Below are 18,546 nucleotides of genomic sequence, written 5' to 3' on the forward strand. Positions count from 1 at the left end.
CTCCACCTGCCATAACTCCCACGTCCACACTGTCTGCATTACCGGAGTAGGACGGCTTACTAGGAGCTCTCCTCTGAGCCTCCCGGCCCCCAAGGTCAGAGAAGGGAGAACATCAGCCCCTCGTTCCAGGGTGAGGCCCTCACAGGGGACAAGAGAGAGAGCTCCACCCGGCTGTGATCGCACCAGTATCACCCCGACCACCGCCACCAACACTTACACACACACCAGCGGGGGTGTGGACCAGGACAAGCGTGGCAAGGGCACGAGGAGGCACAGCGAGCCACGGGGCCAACCCCAGAGCCCGAGGTGTGGCACCCGTGGTCTCACCTGCCAGGGACTGGCCTCAGGAACGACCCACAGCTGGACACAGGCAGCTCATTTAAGCTCAAGAGTTGAGGTGATGAGGCGGCCTGCTACCTGCCACGGCCACGGCCATGGCCACAGCCGTGGGAATCAACGGCTCAGATTTGGTTAACCAAGCCCGGGCAGGTGAGCAGCCTCTCCAGAAAGCTCCCTAGATGGAGGGGAGGGGACAGGAGGGAACAGCGGCTGGCCTAAGTCCATTCCACACTGCCACCCTGCCCGGCCCCGCCCCACTCCACTGTTTTAAAAGCCATTTTCTTTGTTTTCTGATCCTGCAGGCCTCTTGGCCTCATTTTGAGGATAAGAAGCTGGTGGCTGGGCTCTGCAGGGAGACCTCTAGAGCCTCCTGGAGCCGTGTGGCCTCTCGGAGCTTGGGTTTCCTGCACACGCATGTGAACCCATGCATAAGGCCACCAGCTGCAGTGGCTTCCAGGGCCGTAGGGCCACCACCAGGATCCTGGCTCAAGGATTCCAAGTAGACAAGAGCAGCTGGTCACACGTCCCATGACTGGCCACCTCCGGGGGCTGCCCCAAGCCTGAGGAAGGGCAGGATTTGGGCGGGTACAGGAGGTAGGAAAGAGCAATCCTGCCAGCGGCAGCCCTGAGGGCCCACTGTATCCCTGAAGGATGCAGAGTGGGGACAGGAGGGAGCCCCAACACCATGCTCAAGCATCAGCGCTTCCTTCTGGGGCCAAGTGAAAAGTCGTACGGCCCAGCGAGGAGCTGTCTGAATCAGCACCGCCCAAGAGAACTCTCTAGAATGACAGAAAGATTCCTTTTCTGCATTGTCAACAGGTGCAAGGCACTTGCAAGGGGGCTAATGTGACTCAGGAACTGAAACTTTCCATGGTACTTAATCTTAATTAAATGGAACTGAAGCGGTCACTTGTGGCCAGTGCAGCTCGGGGCTCGAGCCAGGAAACCTTGGAGCAGGGTGGCCACCGGTGAGGCAGAGGCTACGCGCACACAGGTGAGGGAGGAAGGGACCCAAACCCAAAGGACAGAGTCGATGGGATGGTGACTGGTAGGCCACTGGAAGCCCGGGCTCAAGACAGCAGTAAGAGGTGACAGAGAGACTAGGGGGCTTAGCGCAGCACAGGTGGGGTCGGAGAGCCAGAAGCTCCTATCAGAGAAGATGGAGGTAACCAGCCCACCCTGTTCTAGAAAACAAGCCCAGAGTGGGCATCAAACACCACCCACACGTCAGGACAAGAGGCCACTGGGCAAAGCCAGAGTCACCTTTCCAGGGCAGGCCTGCCGGGGACCAAGAAGCAGCCAGTGGGGGGTGGGGAGGAGGCAGGCCGGCCTGGGGCTGGGGTGGAGGGGGGGCAGGCAGGATGACAGAAGGGAGAGGATTTTGTTCACTGCTTTGGACTAGGAAACATGAGCCTGTTTGCAGGGGAAGGAGCACAAGAGGAAGGAGACAATGGTGCAGGGAGGTCCCACAGGAGGGGCTGGGAAAGGAGGGAGAGAGGAGGGCGTCCCGGCCAGCCAGGACAGACGGCGCTGAGACAGGGACAAAGTCACTGTTCAATTTGCTGTCCAGGTATAAAAGTGGGGTGCGCACACTCCAGAAAATACGGAAAAGACAGAAAAAAGGAGAAAGGGCAGGCGGGGAGCGTCCCATTGTCCCCGCAGCTACGAGGGACGCTGGGCAGCCGGGAAATGGAGCCTTCTGAGAGCTCTGGCACAGGCAGCCGGAACCCACCACAAAGGGCCACTCCCAGAGCGGGCTCATTAGGCAGAGGAGCCGGTGCCGCGCTCGCTCGGTGACAGGCGGGCACATTCAGGGCCCGTACACAATCAGGCCCTTGTGGGGGGCGGGGGGCGGGTGCTCCGGGAGCCTCTGATTCCAAGACAAGAGCGTGCCTCCTTATCGCCTTACAGCCCGGGAGACGGAAAGACTGATTTGGGGAGACAAAGAGACGCTTCCCCTGACAGGGGATGGGCTATTTTTGGAAATGGGTCGACGCTTCTCCATAGAGGTGGTGTCAGTGCCACAAGGCCTTGCCTGCATCTGTCCCCTTGAATGCAGCCTAAAAAGGCCCCCAAGCCCATCGGGGGGTGGGCCAGCACCCCACAGTGGGGGTGCTGAAGGCCACGCCTGGCAGCCCGATACAGGAGGAGGGGAGCAAGTCTAATGCATCCAGGGCTGGAAATGCACATCCAGCTTCAAACCCAGTTTCCCGCTCCCGCTCCCCCCCCACCCCCCGCCGCCACCCAGGGCATCCACACAGCAAAGGTCAGCAAGGGGAGACACAAGCAGGCCTCTCTCTCCCTTCCTGCTAACAGGAGCTGACACCAGCCTCCCCACCCCAATCGGCCAGGCTCTGCGACGCCCAGCCGCCCCAGCATGGGGCAGCGGCTGCCCCCAGCCCACCTGCTGACAGGCCATCTTAAGCTTGGGCGGCCCCAGCAGGCCCAGTGGCTTTTCTCCTGAGCTTCCCACAGGGCTCCGGCTGCCCAGCAGAATGCCCAGGGAAGCCTGCCCAACCACCGAAGCCTCCAGAACCAACTGGGCCCATCCCTGGGGGCAGGTCCAGGCACTGGCATTGTTTAAAGTTCCCCGAGCGATACCTAATACGCAGCCACGGTTAGGAACCACCGGTAAAAGTGTGTATTTTTTGGTAATTGTTAAGGGAGACAGGGAAGGGAGAGTATGAGAGCCCCCACCCTCAGGGGGGAGGGTTGATTTTTTTTTTTTTTTCTAAAGTAACTGAAGGCCATTTGGTGCCAAATGGAGCAAATGGGGAGGTTGGGGGGAGGGGCAGGTGGCCAAAGTACATTTAAAGCAACAAGAGGGTCACATCGGGAGGTGCCTCCCCCCACCCCCAGTCCTCTCCCGATGTACACGGAGCACCCACGGCATGCCAGTGTGGGGAGGAAGCTGTGGACCAGGCAGAGACAGGACTGCCCCACAAGGAAACCTCACCTTGTCCCGAGCCAACCCCACACCGGGGCACTGGGACCCAGCATGGTCTCCCAGCGCCAAACCCGTTACCTAGCCTCAGAAGAGGAGATCGGATGGCAAAGGGAGGTGATCCCATCGGCCCTGCACGAAAACAGGCTGGCCGGGCAGGAGTCTCGGCCTCAACCAGCGCTGGACAGGGCACCTCTGTCACCCCAGGTGCTCAACTGTGAGACTCGCCCCAAGCTGAGCGCCAACCACCGGACCTGGCACAAAACCACCAAGACGACCGAAGACAGGCAGGAGGCCCTTCCCTTGTGCCTCTGTCCATTGTAGAAACTGAGTCAGGGGGCTGGAGAAGGCCAGGGTCTCTGGGACCCTCAGCACAGTCCACCCAAGCCCCCATCTTTCAAATGAGAAAATGAGGGCCTGGAGAGAAGGCTGTCACTTGCACACAGTGGGGTCAGAAGTGGGCGGAAGCCGCTGATTGTGTCTGTGTGGCCCGAGGCACAGAACGGTGCTGGGTGGCACATTGTGCCCCCAAATCCCCAGATGTGGGGAGCGCGTCAGCTGACGGGGCCACTGATGACGGGGGTCTGTGGTCCTTTCCTTCCAGCTTCCCCAACAGCCGGAGGCCTTTGCCATTTGCTGTTTCCTGAACTCAAAGACGAGCACCTTCCCGTTTCTGTTACAATGTGGGGTGCTTCCTAGAACGAACGTGTGCGTTCGCTGTAGGGTCTTCCCCTCCCTACAAAAGCCGTTGTTAAGTGCACAGGGCATCTGCGACTGATGGTATCTCAGGGCGGAGGAAATGCCGTGCCTGGGAAAGCCGGAAACCTCCGACAAACTGCCGGGAGTCCTAAGGCACTGGCAGAGAGCTGGAAGGGAAAGGGGACCCGCCCCAGGGCTCGGCCACACAGAGCTGGGGCCCCCAGTCCATCATCTGTCTGTCTCAGAGCCTGTGTGGCCAGGACCCTGGTCCTCTTGACTCACAGCCTTGGCACAGAGGGGCAGGTTCCAAAACTGTCTTTTGAGTGCAACTTAAACACGCCTGGCATGGTGCTAAGAGCCTCCCGGCTCCCACAGCAAGGAGAAGGCCTGCTGGGCCCCACTGGGAACCCAGCTTTGCTGAGGAAAAGGCTCAGAGGGGGTGTGGCAAGTCATACGGGGTCAGGTGTGGGCCTTTGGGGGGGGGGGGGCAGGAGCTCCAGTCCACAAGGCCTTGGAACCTGCCCGGCCACACGTGCCCAGGGGGCCCTCTCTGCCTGAGGTGAGTTTTTCATCATGCCCCTTTCAGTCCCAGAAGCGCCTGGGCTTTCAACCCCTTCGGGGTGCTAGCAGCTCAGCAGAGGGGGTGGCTAAGATCAGGAGCTAAGCTGAGCCCCAAAGGTGCAGCAGGTTAGTACAAGCAGAAGAGACCAGGGAAGAGTCTAGGCTTGGCAGAAGGAACACCTGGAGCCCAGGCACATCTGGTTCAGGGGGGTGGAGGGTGACTGGGGAGGGCAGGGCTGGGGGTTGGGTAGTGGACAAGCTGGGGCAGGTGGGATCTGTGAAGCCCCTCCCACTGCACCTGCACTCCCCTCCCCAAGTCCCTGGGTTGGGTTTTTCTTCAGGCTGTAGGCAATTCCAGCTGTGACCTTTTCTGATGGGCTTTCCCTAGGGGACCCAGAGTTATCTGTTAGTGGTCCACTTAACAAACCTTTACACAGCAACATTCCCTCCCTTTCTCCTGCTCCCCACTTAAAGAATACACAGGGGCGCCTGGGTGGCTCAGTCGGTTAAGCGTCTGACTTCAGCTCAGGTCATGATCTCGCGGTTGGTGGGTTCGAGCCCCACGCGGGGCTCTGTGCTGACAGCTCGGAGCCTGGAGCCTGCTTGGGCATCTGTGTCTCCCTCTCTGCTCCTCCCCCACTCTCAGTCTCTCTCTCTCTCCCCAAAGTAAGTAAACATTAACAAAAAAATTGGGAGGGCACCTGGGTGGCTCAGTCAGTTAAGCGTCCAACTTCGGCTCAGGTCATGATCTCACGGTTCATGGGTTCGAGCCCCGCATCGGGCGCTGTGCTGACAGCTCAGAGCCAGGAGCCTGCTCCGGATTCTGGGTCTCCCTCTCTCTCTGCCCCTCCCCCACTCACACTCCATCTCTCTCTCTCTCTCTCAAAAATAAACATTAAAAAAAAAGTTTTGGGGCGCCTGGGTGGCGCAGTCGGTTAAGCGTCCGACTTCAGCCAGGTCACGATCTCGCGGTCCGTGAGTTCGAGCCCCGCGTCGGGCTCTGGGCTGATGGCTCAGAGCCTGGAGCCTGCTTCCGATTCTGTGTCTCCCTCTCTCTCTGCCCCTCCCCCGTTCATGCTCTGTCTCTCTCTGTCCCAAAAAAATAAATAAACGTTGAAAAAAAAAAAAAAAAGCTTTTAATAAAAACACTTTTAAAAATCTTTTTAAAAAATAGAGAATCCACAGTGCTCCACACCCCCGTTCAAACACCACGCACAGGGTGAGCCCAAGAACATTTACAGGCAAATCAATAAAACTCCTGAGCTTTCTGCCCTGGTCCCTGGAGAGCTGGGGACCATTACAGGGACTCATTCAAGAGCAGGCAACCACCACTACTGGGTGACCCAGCTCCAAACCTGCCCCAGAGCCCTCCACCCACCCGCCCCTGCCAACCCACGCAGGCACGGGACAGTAGCAGGGGAATGTGTGACAGCAGCAAGTTCTAGGCGCTTACCAGGAGGGGGACCATTCCTGACTTTTCACCATCAAAGGAGCATCCCATCCCTTTAGCAGACAAGCTTGTTCTGTCACCAAGCCTTTGGGGATGGCACCTGGGCGCCCTGGTCACCCGGCTCCAGGAAGACGGAACTGCCTGCTTCCCAGCTCTGAAATGCCAGAATCATCCCTGCACGGCTCCTGGGCACCCAGGTTGTAGGCGTGGGCAGAGAGTGGCAGTGGGCTGTGCCTATTCCGTGAGCGGATTCGGAACAAGGCCACAGCCAAGAGAGGGCAAGCCCCCACCAGCTCAGGACTGCCTGACCCTAGAAGTCACAAGGAGGAAGACAGGGGCTGGGCCAAAGCCTTGCTTTGGAGCAGACCCGCCCGGTCTGAGAACCTGCAGGGAAGGTTCTCTCCTGTGGCCACTATCACCACGGCCACCTCGGAGGCTCCAGGCTTCCTCCCTTGCTGTCCCCAGCCCGGCCATGACAGCCACCGGATGAATGCGACGGAATCGCCACGCCCCGAGCCAGCCCACATGAATCACCGTGTGCGTGGCACCCATAACTCAGAGTAACCACTCAATAAACGTGTGCCCGTGTCGTCCTTCCTGCTTGAAGGGCAAACTCTCTCAACAACCCGGCCCTGCCCTTCTGCCATCCAAATATTCTCCACTCTTCTCTACCCGCTGTTCTCCACTCACACAACCGCATCCCCAGAGCTGTCGGGGGTATCCCCCTGCAGTGGGGTCAGAAACGCCCTTTACCCGGTTTCCAGGCTGTAGCCCGCACACCTCCCCCGCTGGGGAGCCGCCCACCTCCAGAGCCACCAGGGTCCTCCTGGACCTCTCGGTCCTTTTCTCTGTGGGCACCAAAGGCTGGATGGCTGCAACCGTGGGGCTCCCTCCCCCAGAGGCTGGACACAGCACCCCCTGGGCTGACAGCCCTCCCTGCCTTACAGCAGCAGCAACCCGGCCCCAAGGCTTTTCTTCTCTGGGCTCCACGTTTCAGTTCTTTCAGTTCACCGGAGGAGGCGTCCAGGCCCGGGGCTACCCCAGCTCCTCCCGGGCTCTCGGCACCGGCGGTCAGACCCACCTGCGGACCTCATGCTGCCGTATTCCTGCTGAAATGCTGTCTCCCTTCTGCCCAACTAGGCAAGGGATCACTTGGCTCTGACAAGAGGCGGGTACGAGGCTGTCCTCACAAGCACGTGGCAGGGGTCCCCCGTCCCCACCCCGAGGCGGCAAATCTGCAGGGGTCCGGGTGACAGTGGAAGGCCGCCGAACCTACCCTTGGAGGCCCAGCTCTGGGACCAGGGTGTTACCATCCTCAGGACGGGTGAGGAAACTGAGGCTTAGGGGCTCAGTGAGCAGGTGGCAAGGCGAGGCTTCACCCGGCACTGAATGCTCCAGGCGGGGGAGAACTAACCGGTGGAAGACGGTCACGTTACACAGTTCACACGCCTCACTGTGCCCCCCGCTCCCATAAACCCAAAGGCTGGCAACAGCCTCCCACTTTGCAGATGAGAACACAGAGGCCCACAAAGGTTCCGGAACTCGCCTAAGGTCCCAGGCGTCCAGTTCTCTGTGCTGATGACACCAACAAGCATGGGGTGGAAAATCCCCATGGGTGGAAAAGGCAGATTACGAGCAGCAGAGGATTTCCTCGCTAATCATGCTGCTCTGGGGACAATATTATAACCCAAGTTGTGTGCCAGGGGCTCAGAGGCCGGGCCATGGTGAGGGGGTCTGGTGGGGTCACCACGGCAGAGGGGAAGCCAGCCTGGGAGAGACGCGAGGGAATGAAAACACAAGAAGCGAGGAAGGACTCCCCGCGAAGAGAAGCCTGCACTGTGCCCACACCCCCCGTTTTACGGATCTCCATGAGCCGTGCTGGCTCACACAGGCACACAGGAGAGCAGGGATGAGGCACCGGGTCTGGCTTCCCCAGAAGAGGTGCCACACCTTTGCTACACAGGTCTAGGCTCTGGAGCTGCCCCCGGCCCTGTGTCCATCTGCCCGGGACCAAGCTCTTGGAGGCCTTCCATTGCTGGTGGGGCCTCCCATGGGAGTCTCTCCTAGCCCGACAGAGACAGAACATCCCGGGCCAAGGGACAGCACACACAGAGTGGCAGGCCCAGACTCTGACACAGGAGACCCAACATGGACCCTAGGTCCCCCAAGCGGTCGCGTGGGACCTGGAGCAAGTCATCGCTCCTCTCCAAGCCTCAGTTTCCCCATCTACAATATGGGACCATTTGGGGGCTCTGAGCATAATGGAGTCAGGGCTGGGAAGGTCTTTCTGGTAAACTGGAAAGTGCTGGGGACGCCCTGGCCTTCCCCAGGGTCACCTACCAATAAGCCTCTTAGGGTCAGCCTTCCTTTTGTGCCTGGCCCTGGGGGCCCGACACCCCAAGGCCCCGGATGGAAGGTCAGGGTCAGGTTGGGGAGGGAGGGGGAAAGGCTAATCTAACCCACCCCATTGTCTTCGCTGACCTTTGCTCCCAGACCTAGCTGGGTTGAGGAAAAGCCGTCTTCTTAGTGATCCTGCCCAGGAGGTACTGAGCTGGGAGGCCCCTAATAAAAGACCTATTCCGGGCCTTTTTTCAAGGTCCAGACCACCCTCACTCCATCCTCCCTCGAAATCAACAAAAAACACAAGCAGGAGAAGAAATCCATCTTATTTTGAGAAGCTGAAATTTTTCACCCAAACTTTTAAAAAAGTAAACAGGGCCCATACAAAGGCTGCCGGAGGTCCTGACTTCCCTAGGTTAGTTAAAGGGGAATGGGCAAGGGTGTGCCTGGGGAGGGCAGGATGTGGATACAGGGACTTGGGGGGGAGGGGGGGAAGCAAGGGTGGGGGAGGGGTGGGAGGGAAACTGTTGAAAATGCTTTTGTCTGAGGGCGGCTGGGTGGCTCAGTCTGACTTCAGCCTAGGTCATGATCTAGCTGTTCCGGAGTTCAAGCCCCTCATGGGGCTCTGTGCCGACAGCTCAGAGCCTGGAGCCTGTTTCAGATTCTGTCTGTCTCTCTGCCCCTCCCCCCACTCACTCTCTGTCTCTCTCTCTGTCTCCCTCTCAAAAATAAACATTAAAAAAATTCTTTTAAAGAAAAAAGAAAATGCTTTTGCTTGAAAGTTATCAGTTCAAGGGGGCAAATGTGACTTTCTTGAGTTTGGGGTTCTCCTGCCTCATTTGTCCCACATGAGTACAGCAAAGAGCATTCCAGTCCGGACTTCAATCAGCACAGCCCAGACCTTGGTCAAAAACAACCTGGGAAAAAGGCCTGTTTGCATATGCATTCTGGGCTGCCAGGCCCCACCCAGCCAAGGGCAGCCGGGAATCAGATGGGCCACAGCAGGCTTCCTGGGCATCCCCCCCCCCCGACACCCCCTCCCCCGACCCCGGCTGCAGGCACCCGGCTACTTCCAAGGTAACTACAGGGCCACAGTCCCCATCTGAGCAGGTGCTATGGTCTCAAAGGTCCAGGCGAGCTGTCTAAACAGCAGAGTTTTGAAGAGAACACCAAAGTCTGCCTGGCAGGCCCCTTTGCAAAGGGGTCCCTTTTGTTTTTTCATGAGGAGCCTGGGAAGAAATAATGCAGCACAAGGATTCAGACAACTGCAGAGACTCACTGTGTGCAGATCCTGACCTCCCTCGACCTCGGTGGATAAAGGGGATGCTCTGGGTTTTGCCCCGCTTTGCAGAAAAGCAGAGAGAGGCTCAGAGAAGTTAAGTAACTTGTCCCAGAGACCAGGAGGAGGCAGATTCGAATGAAGACAGTCTGACCCCTCCGGGTAATAGGGTTATCAACCATCTGCTCTGTGGTCACCGATAAGGAAGTGACACTTCCCAGAATGTCAAACGAGAGCAAACCAGGGTCGCGAGTCAACAATGTCTGTTAAGAGTCCTGGCAGGACGGCCCTCACTCGGCCTGAGCCATGGACGAGCTCCAGCGGCCCCCGGACGACCCCCGCCCGGCAACCCACACCTCCCCCTGCAGCTTCCCCCCACCAGGTAACTGGTGCTAAGACACTTCCAATCTCCACTGCTTTCCCAGACAATGCTCAGAACCTCTCTCAGCCTCCACTTGCTCGTCTGAAAATGGGGCTAATACTGCTTCCCAGGGTTCTCGTGAGGATGAACAGAGGCCAAGTATGTAAGGCAGAAGCCCAGTCTCCACCGCACTGTCTCCACCACCCAGACTGAGGCTTTTTATCTTTCCCATCTCCTCCAGCAACCCCCCCACCACGTAAAACTACAGATCCGAGCACAGAAAGGCAGTTTATCGTTATTTATTTTTAGAGAGAGATAGAGAGCGAGCAGGGGAGGAGCAGAGAGAGAGAGAGAGAGAGAAAGAGAATCCCAAGCAGGCTCCACTCTGCCAGCAAAGAGCCTGGCACGGGCTCAATCTCACAATGCTGAGATCATGACCTGAGCCGAAATTAAGAGTCGGATGCTCAACCAGCTGAGCCACCCAGGCACCCCCAGAAAAGTAGTTTTTAAGAGAAGGGACTTTCCTTGTTTCCAGGCATCCTATTCACATTGTTGGGAGAATTTATCTCAAGGCCATGCAGAACTTCAAGAGACAAAAGTAAACACCAACCTGTCTGCAACTGAAGTCAGTGAAAGTATTGCTGAATTTGTGTTTCACCCAACACAGAGCTCTGCCACAAGGTCTGTGGCTCGCCTGTTCCCAGAGCGCTTGGGACTTGGGGGCTGGGGGGGGGGGGGGGGACTCTGCAGGAAACTCTACACCTCAGCTCCCACACACCCCCTGGTCCCCGGCTCGGGCATCATCCACTGCTATGGTTGAACACTGAGCCAGGCAGGGGCCGCGTCTCTGTGTCCAAAGCAGGACAGAACTTCCCTGCGAGCGCACAGCAGCACCCAGCACTTCGGTGCAGTGTGCTCAGGGCCACTCTCTCCCAAGTGTCATTGATGACGCAGCTGAAAACCAGAAACGTTTCATTTCCCAGCCACACGGCTGCAGCGATCCCTCCCTGCACTTGGGAGAAACTGAGGCCCAGAAATCTGCCCCTCCCAAGGCGCCCAAGGCGGCAAGGCCAGAGAGGCTGGGACTCCTGAGTCCCTAGACCCAAGAAACAGCGACAAATTAAACCACCCACTGGCCTTAAGCAGCAGGCTGGGGTGGGAAATGGGGGTGGGTACAGAGTTACAAAGGGAAACCTGAGTTGCTAATCAGTAACAAAATATCCCTCTCAACCCAGTCCTGCTCTGAACTGGCAGGCTCCGAAGGTAAATAAAGGAAAAACTGTGCTGTGTTAGCTCTCCCCACCTCCATGTGGCCAGTGCCCACCCCAACACCCCACAGAGGCCACTTGGCCCCCATCAAACCAGAGAGGGAGCGTCCCTCCTCCGCTCAGGCGTTACTCTGGGGAAGGACAGTCATTTAAAGCCCAGACACATTTTCTCTGAACTAGGAAAGCCTTCAAAGAAAACCAGAAAGGGCTGTTTAATCTCCACCTTCAGGCAAATAGTTCAGGCAGCACAATGCCACCACAACTGGGAGCCAAGCCACCAAAAATGTGGAAGAACGAGGAGACAGGGAGAGCCACGGATCAGAGCGCTGGGAACAGAAGCCGCTGCTCAAGCTGGGGGCCCAGCAGCCACCGGGCCACCGTGGAAGACAGTAGCTGAGCTTTCCTGAGGCCAAAGGTCCTCCACCCACACCCGGGCCACCTACCACTACTACACTTCCTGCACGGCGACCCACAGTTTACAAATCCCTTGGGGGAGCTTTATCTCCACCTCAGATCCACAAGAGGGAGGAAAACTCCATTCCACAGATAAAGGCACAGAGGTAGGCAGAGGAGAAAAGCCAGGATCCATTCCAAGCACATATCCCTCTGGAAAGCCTTAGAGTCTCGGTTCAGAAAGGTCCCTCCCCCTTGAGTCCAGGACTGATGGCACACCAGAAAGGCTCTCAGCCGCGGGGGCCCCTGGCCCAGCTGCCTGGGAGTCGCATCGCACTGCCCGGCTCTTTCCCAGCCACCAAGGCAGCGAGAGGAGCCCAGCTGCAATTCCGGTGGGCACGCACGTGGACGCTGCCCAGGTCTGGGGTTGCCTGCTGCCCCAAATAAGACGGGAAATTCAGCTGTACTGGAAGAGGCTTTTTCTTTCTCCCCGCCCCCCCTAAACTTCCCGCTCCTGGACAAGGATTTCCAGGCTGGGATGAGGCGTCCCTAGCCAGCCTTGCGGCGCCATGCACCAACACTGACAGTTCCACAGGAGGGAAACTTTTCTGGGGTCCGCTGGGACCCCGGCCCGGCCCGGGCGCGCATTCGGAAGCTGGGCAGGGCCACGCCTCCATCCCGTGTCCAGAAAAACACCACCCAAAGCCCCACTGCGCGTGGGTGCGGCATCCCCCCAGCCCAGAGTATGGATACCAGCCGGAGGAGGAGGAGTCTGAAGTGGCGACCCACCCTGGGGGTAGGGGCCGTGGGCCTGAGACCCGCGCTACCGGACCCGCGCGGTCCTTACCGTGCAGGCCGTTGGGGATGCTTCGGTGGTGCGGTGGCGCGGACAGGTCGTCCAGGGACCTGCGCGTGGCTACTGCCTTGCAGTCGGGAGCCTTGTGCGGCCCGGGGGGCAGCAGCGGGGGCGGGACGTGGTGGTGGTGGTCCGGGCTGCCTCCGCTGCCCGCGCTGGACGTGCTGCTGCCGTCGCCCACGTCGCGGGCCCCCGCGCCCGCCGCGCCGCCCGCCAGCGGCCCGCTCAGGCTGGCCTGGCTGTCGATGGAGCTTCGGGAGCCCGCGCCGCCGCCGCCGCCGCCGCCGCCGCCCGCGCCGCCCGCACCCCCCGCCAGCGCCGCGCGCTCCTCGTCCAGCATCAGCACCAGCTCCTTGAGCTCCAGGTTCTCACGCAGCAGGGCCTCCTGGCGCGCCTCGAGCTCGCGCAGTTTCTGCTGCGAGCGGGCCACCTCGTGCCACACGGCGCCGGCCGCGTGGCGCCCGAAGCGCTGCCACTCGCGCGCCAGCTTGCGCCCCTTCTGCCGGTCGTCGTCGAGGAAACAGCAGAGCTCGCGGAGCTCCTGGTTGTCGTCCTGCAGCCGCTGGTTCACGTCCTTGAGGCCGCGGATCTCCAGCAGGTGCTGCTGCAGCCGCCGGTTCACGTCGCGCATCAGGCCGCCGTGCTCCAGCATGAGGCCCACCTTCTCGCCCTCCGCGCGCCGCAGCCGCCGCGCCAGCTCCTCCTTGCTCCAGCGCAGCAGCTCCTCGTCCGGCACCTGGCTCAGCTCCTCCGACGCCGCCGCCGCCGCCGCCGCCGCCGCCGGGGGCTTCGCCATGGCGGGGCCGTCACCGCGGCATCGCCCGCGCCCTCGCCCGGCCGGCGCTCCCCGCGCCGGGGCTGCGCTGGGCCGGTCCGCTCACGGGCAGGGGGCGGCCGGGGGCGCGTGCGGGCCGCCCCGCGCCACCTCGCGCGCCCTCACGCAGCGTCCGCCCGGGCCGCCCGTGAACCGCGGGGGCTCGGGGCTCGGCGAGCTGGGACCGCTGCTGCGTCGGCGGCCGCCGTGCCGGGCGCTCTCCGGGTTCGGGCGAAGCAGGCGGAGGCCCGCCCCCGGCCCAGCTCCCGGAGCCCCGGCCGCCCCGCCCACTCCGGGCGGGGAGGGGGCGGGGCCCCCTGCCGGCCCCGCCTCCGCGGGGAGCGAGGGGGCGGGCCGAGGCGCGCCCGGCCCCCGACGTCCCCCCGCGCCGTGCGCCCGCCCGCCCGGCGCCCTGCCAGAGGCGCGTTCGAGCCGCGGTCCCGCCCTCCCGCCCATCCGATTGGGCCTCCCCGGGGGTGTGTGGGAGGGGCGGGGCGCACGCGGGGGACGCCGAGGAGATGGTACAGTCCAGCCACCCGGCTTCCACCCCCCCCCCCTCCCCTCCCGGAGGTTCAAGTTTCTGCGCCCGGAGGACGCGGCCTCGGCCAATCCCCGGGCTACAGGGCGCTTTTAAAATGCAGGTACGGCTGCGGGGAGGGGAACGGTGGGAAAGGTAGGGCAGGGCTTTCCTTAAAGGAGACGCGCGGAAATGGACGCCGAGCCCCCTCCCAAGCCCGCGTCCTCCGCCCGGCCTCCCCCGCCCCAAATAAACAAATGCCCGAGAGGCGGAGGGCAGCTCCGCTTCTCCCTCCCGGGGGCACCAGAGTCCAGCGTAGTCGGAGACACGACGAACAATGGGACTCTGACTCGGAGGTCGCTCTCCCCCGAGGCCGGGCGGCTCTTTGTCCCCTTCCGAGCCCCCGACTCCTCCGCCCCCATCTCCACCCCTGTCCCCTGCTGGAGCCTGCAGAGGCTGCGTTTCCACTCCAGCCCAGGGCTGTGGCTCCTGCGTCTGAGCCCCAAGAGGGCCGGGGCCTCGCCGGCCGTGCCTCGGAGCACGGTCTGTACCCCCTTCGCTCCCCCGAGGGGGCGAGGGCACCGGGAACTTGCCCCCCGCCCGGAGACGCGCTCAGAGCACCACTCCCCCGCCCACCCGATCGCTAGACCCCGGGCTTCAGGGCAGAGTCCGTAATTCCCGAGGTGGAGACCAGTGAGAGGATAGAGGAAGATCTCCCAATGGGGCCTTAACGCCAGGGCGGGGGGGGGTCGCCGAGCCTGCCACAGAACCCCCTCCCCACCGGTGGCCTCGCCCGACACCCGGGTGTTCCGCCAGCCCGTGAGTCTGTCTCTTTATCCTCGCGTCCCCGTAGCGTGTTTACGGCGTGCCTGCTGCTAGCTGGTCGGAGGGGGGCGTCCCTCCCCCGGGACCCGCGACGAGATAAAACCCGCGCACTCGACCGTGAGCCGCCAAGGCCTGCGGCGCGCGCCCGCGCAGCAGCTGATGTCCCCATTTCCAGTTGCTCAACCCTTCGTTGGACAACTGCGCACCCAGCACCTTCTCTACACCAGTCCTGTTTCAGACGCCCTCCCTGCCCGCCCCCCCCCCCCCCGGGCGCGGGGAGGTGGTTCTTCGGGGCACGACAGCAGAGGTCACTGCCCTCTGGGGGGACGTTGCACTCTGTGGGGAGGACTAGAGAGAAGATAATAAACACTAGATAACCATGAGATTGTAATAAGCGCTGTGTAGGGATTAGGACCAGCTGCTGTCACAGAAAGTGGTAATCAGTTACTTTAGATCCCGTGGTCAAGGAGGACCTCTCCGGAGGTGCATCTAAGCCGGGACCTGAGCAGAAAGGACAAAGATAAGGGGGAAGGGCACTCCAGGCAGAGGGAGTAGTAATGCAGAGGCCCTAGGGTTGGCCTGTTACTGGCCTGTCCAAGCAAGGCCAGTGGGCCTGGGAATGGGCCAGGGAAGGGGTGAGGGATGAGGTCAGAGGGGCCAGATCATGCATGATTCTAGGGCAGCTGGGAAAGCAGTGGGGGGTTAGCACCAGGCAACATGACCTGATTTACCTTTTAAGAGGCTCACTCTAGCCCATATGTGGAGAAGGGAAGGGGGGAGGTGCTTGGAGAGGTCCAGATTCAGTCCTTTATTCCCCACCCATCCACCCCTCTCTCCAGGTAGATATTCAGGAGGGGATGGTGGGGAGAGGATGACTCCAAGGAGCATAGCTTTGAGCTATGCTTTTGCTGAGTGAATGCACGACCCGTCAGCACATGACCAATTGAATCTGAGCCCCTCATTTTGAAGATAAGGAAACTGAGCCCCAGAAGGGAAATGACTTCCCCAAGGCCACTTTTTGTTCATTGATTCACTGAACACACATAGAATAATTAGGTAAGAATTTATACACAAAAGCATGTGTATATGCAATCATCTACACAACCCTGGGTTAGGCTCTACGGAATGAGCCAACCAGGCCCCCTGAGTCAAATCTTGAAGAGTGAGTAGGAGTTTGCCAGATTTTGGAGGAGGGAGGAGAGGGGTTGGGATAGTCCCAGGGGAGGGAACAACATAAGTCAGGACCCCAGAAGTAGGTGATGGTAAGCTGCAAAAGGGGGGGTGTCAGAGGGAGGTGAGGCTAGGAGCCAGGGTTCGGAGGGCTCTGTGAGCTGCGGGGAGAAGCGTGTGTGGCCTCTCCCTGGGGCTGATAGTTAGCAACAGCAACAACAGGAATAATACTCACCACCACTGGCCACTTACCCTGTACTCAGTATGAGCCAGGACTCTAGGCCAGCCCTCCTGTGATGATCATAACCACTCTATAAGAGGGGGTCATTAGCTCTTTGAGGATTTAATGTCAGTTCCTGTCGGCTTGCTTGTCTCCACGAAGCTCGGATCCCCGTGTGAATTCATGGGCGGAGTACAGGGGCGTGTAGACTCCCAAGGACTCTGGGACAGCCAGGGGAAGGTTGTGTGGCAGCTGAGTGTTTCTGCAGGCCAGCACAAGTGATGGTGGCTGATGGGCCTGGGGCCGGACTCTGGGGTTTCTTCTCTGCCCACCCTGGGGGGCCCCAAAACAGGGGAAGGCACCACGTAGGGCTGAAAGGCCACCATGCCTAAGAAATCAGGGCCCATGGAAAAATGACCGTAATTATTAATAAAGTGAGCACTTTTTTTTTTAATGTTTTATTTATTTTCGAGAGAGAGAGCATGAGCAGGGGAGGGGCAGAGAGAGGGGGAGACACAGAATCCAAAGCAGACTCCAGGCTCTGAGCTGTCAGCACAAAGCTCAACGCGGGGCTCGAACTCATGGACTGTGAGATCATGACCTGAGCTGGAGTCAGACACTTAACCGACTGAGCCATCCGGGCGCCCCTAGTGAGCACTTTCCATGTACCAGCACTGCTAGGGCTGTACGTGGATTGTAGTCCTAACTGCAGCCCTGTTATGTGGGAGCCCGCATCCCCATTTTACAAGAGGGGAAACTGAGGCTCATGTAGGTGAAGTCACTTGTCCCAGGTCACACAGCTGGCAAGCAAATGAGCTGGGATTTGAACCCAAGACCATCTGAGTCCAAGAGGGCCCCGTATCCAGCAGACTACTGCCCTCAGTTGCCCCTTCTCGGAGAGGAGAGCAGACCAGACCAGATGCTTCGGGCATCCTTTTCACTGTGGCGCTGGTCCTAGCATGCGGAGGGCCTGCCCTGTGCCAGGACCACGTCCACCATGGCGCTTCCTCCCGCTGCAGGCCTTCCACAAGTCACAGAGACTCCCCAAGCCTCTGGACGGCAGCCAGGGTCAGAGCCGTCCAGCTGTTCCTGCCGACAGGTCACTGCAGATTGTTAGCTCCACATCCCAGCGCCTCCGTTGCTGACTTGCTGGGTGACCTCAGGCCACTCTTCTACCTTCTTTGAGCCACAGTTTTCTCCCCCAGGCCCTTCCCCACAGGATGAGTGTCAGGCACTTAGCAGAACTCTTGCAAAAGCTCTGGAAAGGTGAGCTGTGCCTCCTCTCCCTGTACGTTCTTCCCATCCTCTGGACGAGCACAGTCTTCTGATAAGGACATTTGCACCCATTTTTCAGAAGCCAACACTGAGGTACAATAAAACAAGGGCTGTCCAGGAACCTAGCGCTTGCCCCTGGCAAACTGGGTCACAAAGGATGCCGGGTGTGGCCCTGGGCGGCCACCAGCTTCCTTTGAGGATGGGAGCCGCACAGAAAATGCGGAACCTCAGGAACATGAGAGTTTAGTGATGCAGTGTCTCAACTCCCACATTTACAGGTGAGGCAAAGGCACAGAGGCTGGGACCACCAGTCAGAGTGCTTGGATACTGGCCTCTGGAGGGCGGCCATGGGAGGTCTGGGTGAGGGGACCATGGCCTCATTCACGCGCACCTTCCTCCGGAGCAGGAAGCCGGCGGTTCAGGGACAGCTGCCTAGAACCTCTGATGTCTCCGTGGGACGGGTGGAGCTGAAGCCCAGGGGGCCTCATGTCCAGAAGCCTCAAGGTTAACCTGAGGGCCGTGGGAGGCCCAGAAGGCGTGGAGCAGAGGAGAGACATGGCCAGACTTCTGTTTGGTAGAGAGCCCGTGACAGAAGGCGTCGAGGGAGGCATGGATCGGAGAGGGTCAGCGGACGCTGGGAAGCTGCAAAACCAGGCCAGCCAGAGACCGGGGCAGATGGATCCCCATTGGTCCCCAGGGTGAAGGTCCCTTTAGAGACCAATTGGGAGGTGTCTGCATCCGCACCCCTCCCTTCCCAGCCAGAGCCACTGACATTCCCTCCCCACCCCCAGCACCTGGCATCCCCTCACACCAGTGACCTGAGGAGTGATGCAGGAAGGGAGGCTCAGCCATCAGGGAAACTGAGTCAGGGGAGCTGGACTACCTCTCACCTCAACACACTTAAAAATATTATTCTTGGGGCGCCTGGGTGGCTCAGTCGGTTAAGCATCTGACTTTCACGGTTCATGAGTTCGAACCCCATGTCGGGCTCTGTGCTGACAGCTCAGAGCCTGGAGCCTGTTTCGGATCCTGTGTCTCCCTCTCTCTCTCTGCCCCTCCCCTGCTCATGCTCTGTCTCTCTCTCTCTCTCTTTCTCAAAAATAAATAAACATTGGGGCGCCTGGGTGGCTCAGTCGGTTAAGCGTCCGACCTCGGCTCAGGTCACGATCTCACTGTCTGTGAGTTCGAGCCCCGCGTCGGGCTCTGTGCTGACCGCTCGGAGCCTGGAGCCTGTT

The 18,546-nt window shown here is 60.1% G+C and overlaps 1 protein-coding gene across 1 annotated transcript in view; it reads right to left on the reverse strand.

Annotated features, from left to right (window-relative positions):
• Window positions 1–13,286, reverse strand: part of CCDC85C (coiled-coil domain containing 85C) — a 74,694-nt gene extending 61,408 nt beyond the window's left edge. Inside the window, exon 1 of the mRNA XM_030319943.1 lies at window positions 12,482–13,286. Coding sequence (XP_030175803.1) covers window positions 12,482–13,286 — 805 coding nt within the window. The remainder of the gene's footprint in view (window positions 1–12,481) is intronic.
• Between the last annotated feature and the right edge of the window lie 5,260 nt (window positions 13,287–18,546).

Source organism: Lynx canadensis, chromosome B3 (genome assembly GCF_007474595.2).
Source record: "Lynx canadensis isolate LIC74 chromosome B3, mLynCan4.pri.v2, whole genome shotgun sequence".
NCBI classification, from domain to species: domain Eukaryota; kingdom Metazoa; phylum Chordata; class Mammalia; order Carnivora; family Felidae; genus Lynx; species Lynx canadensis.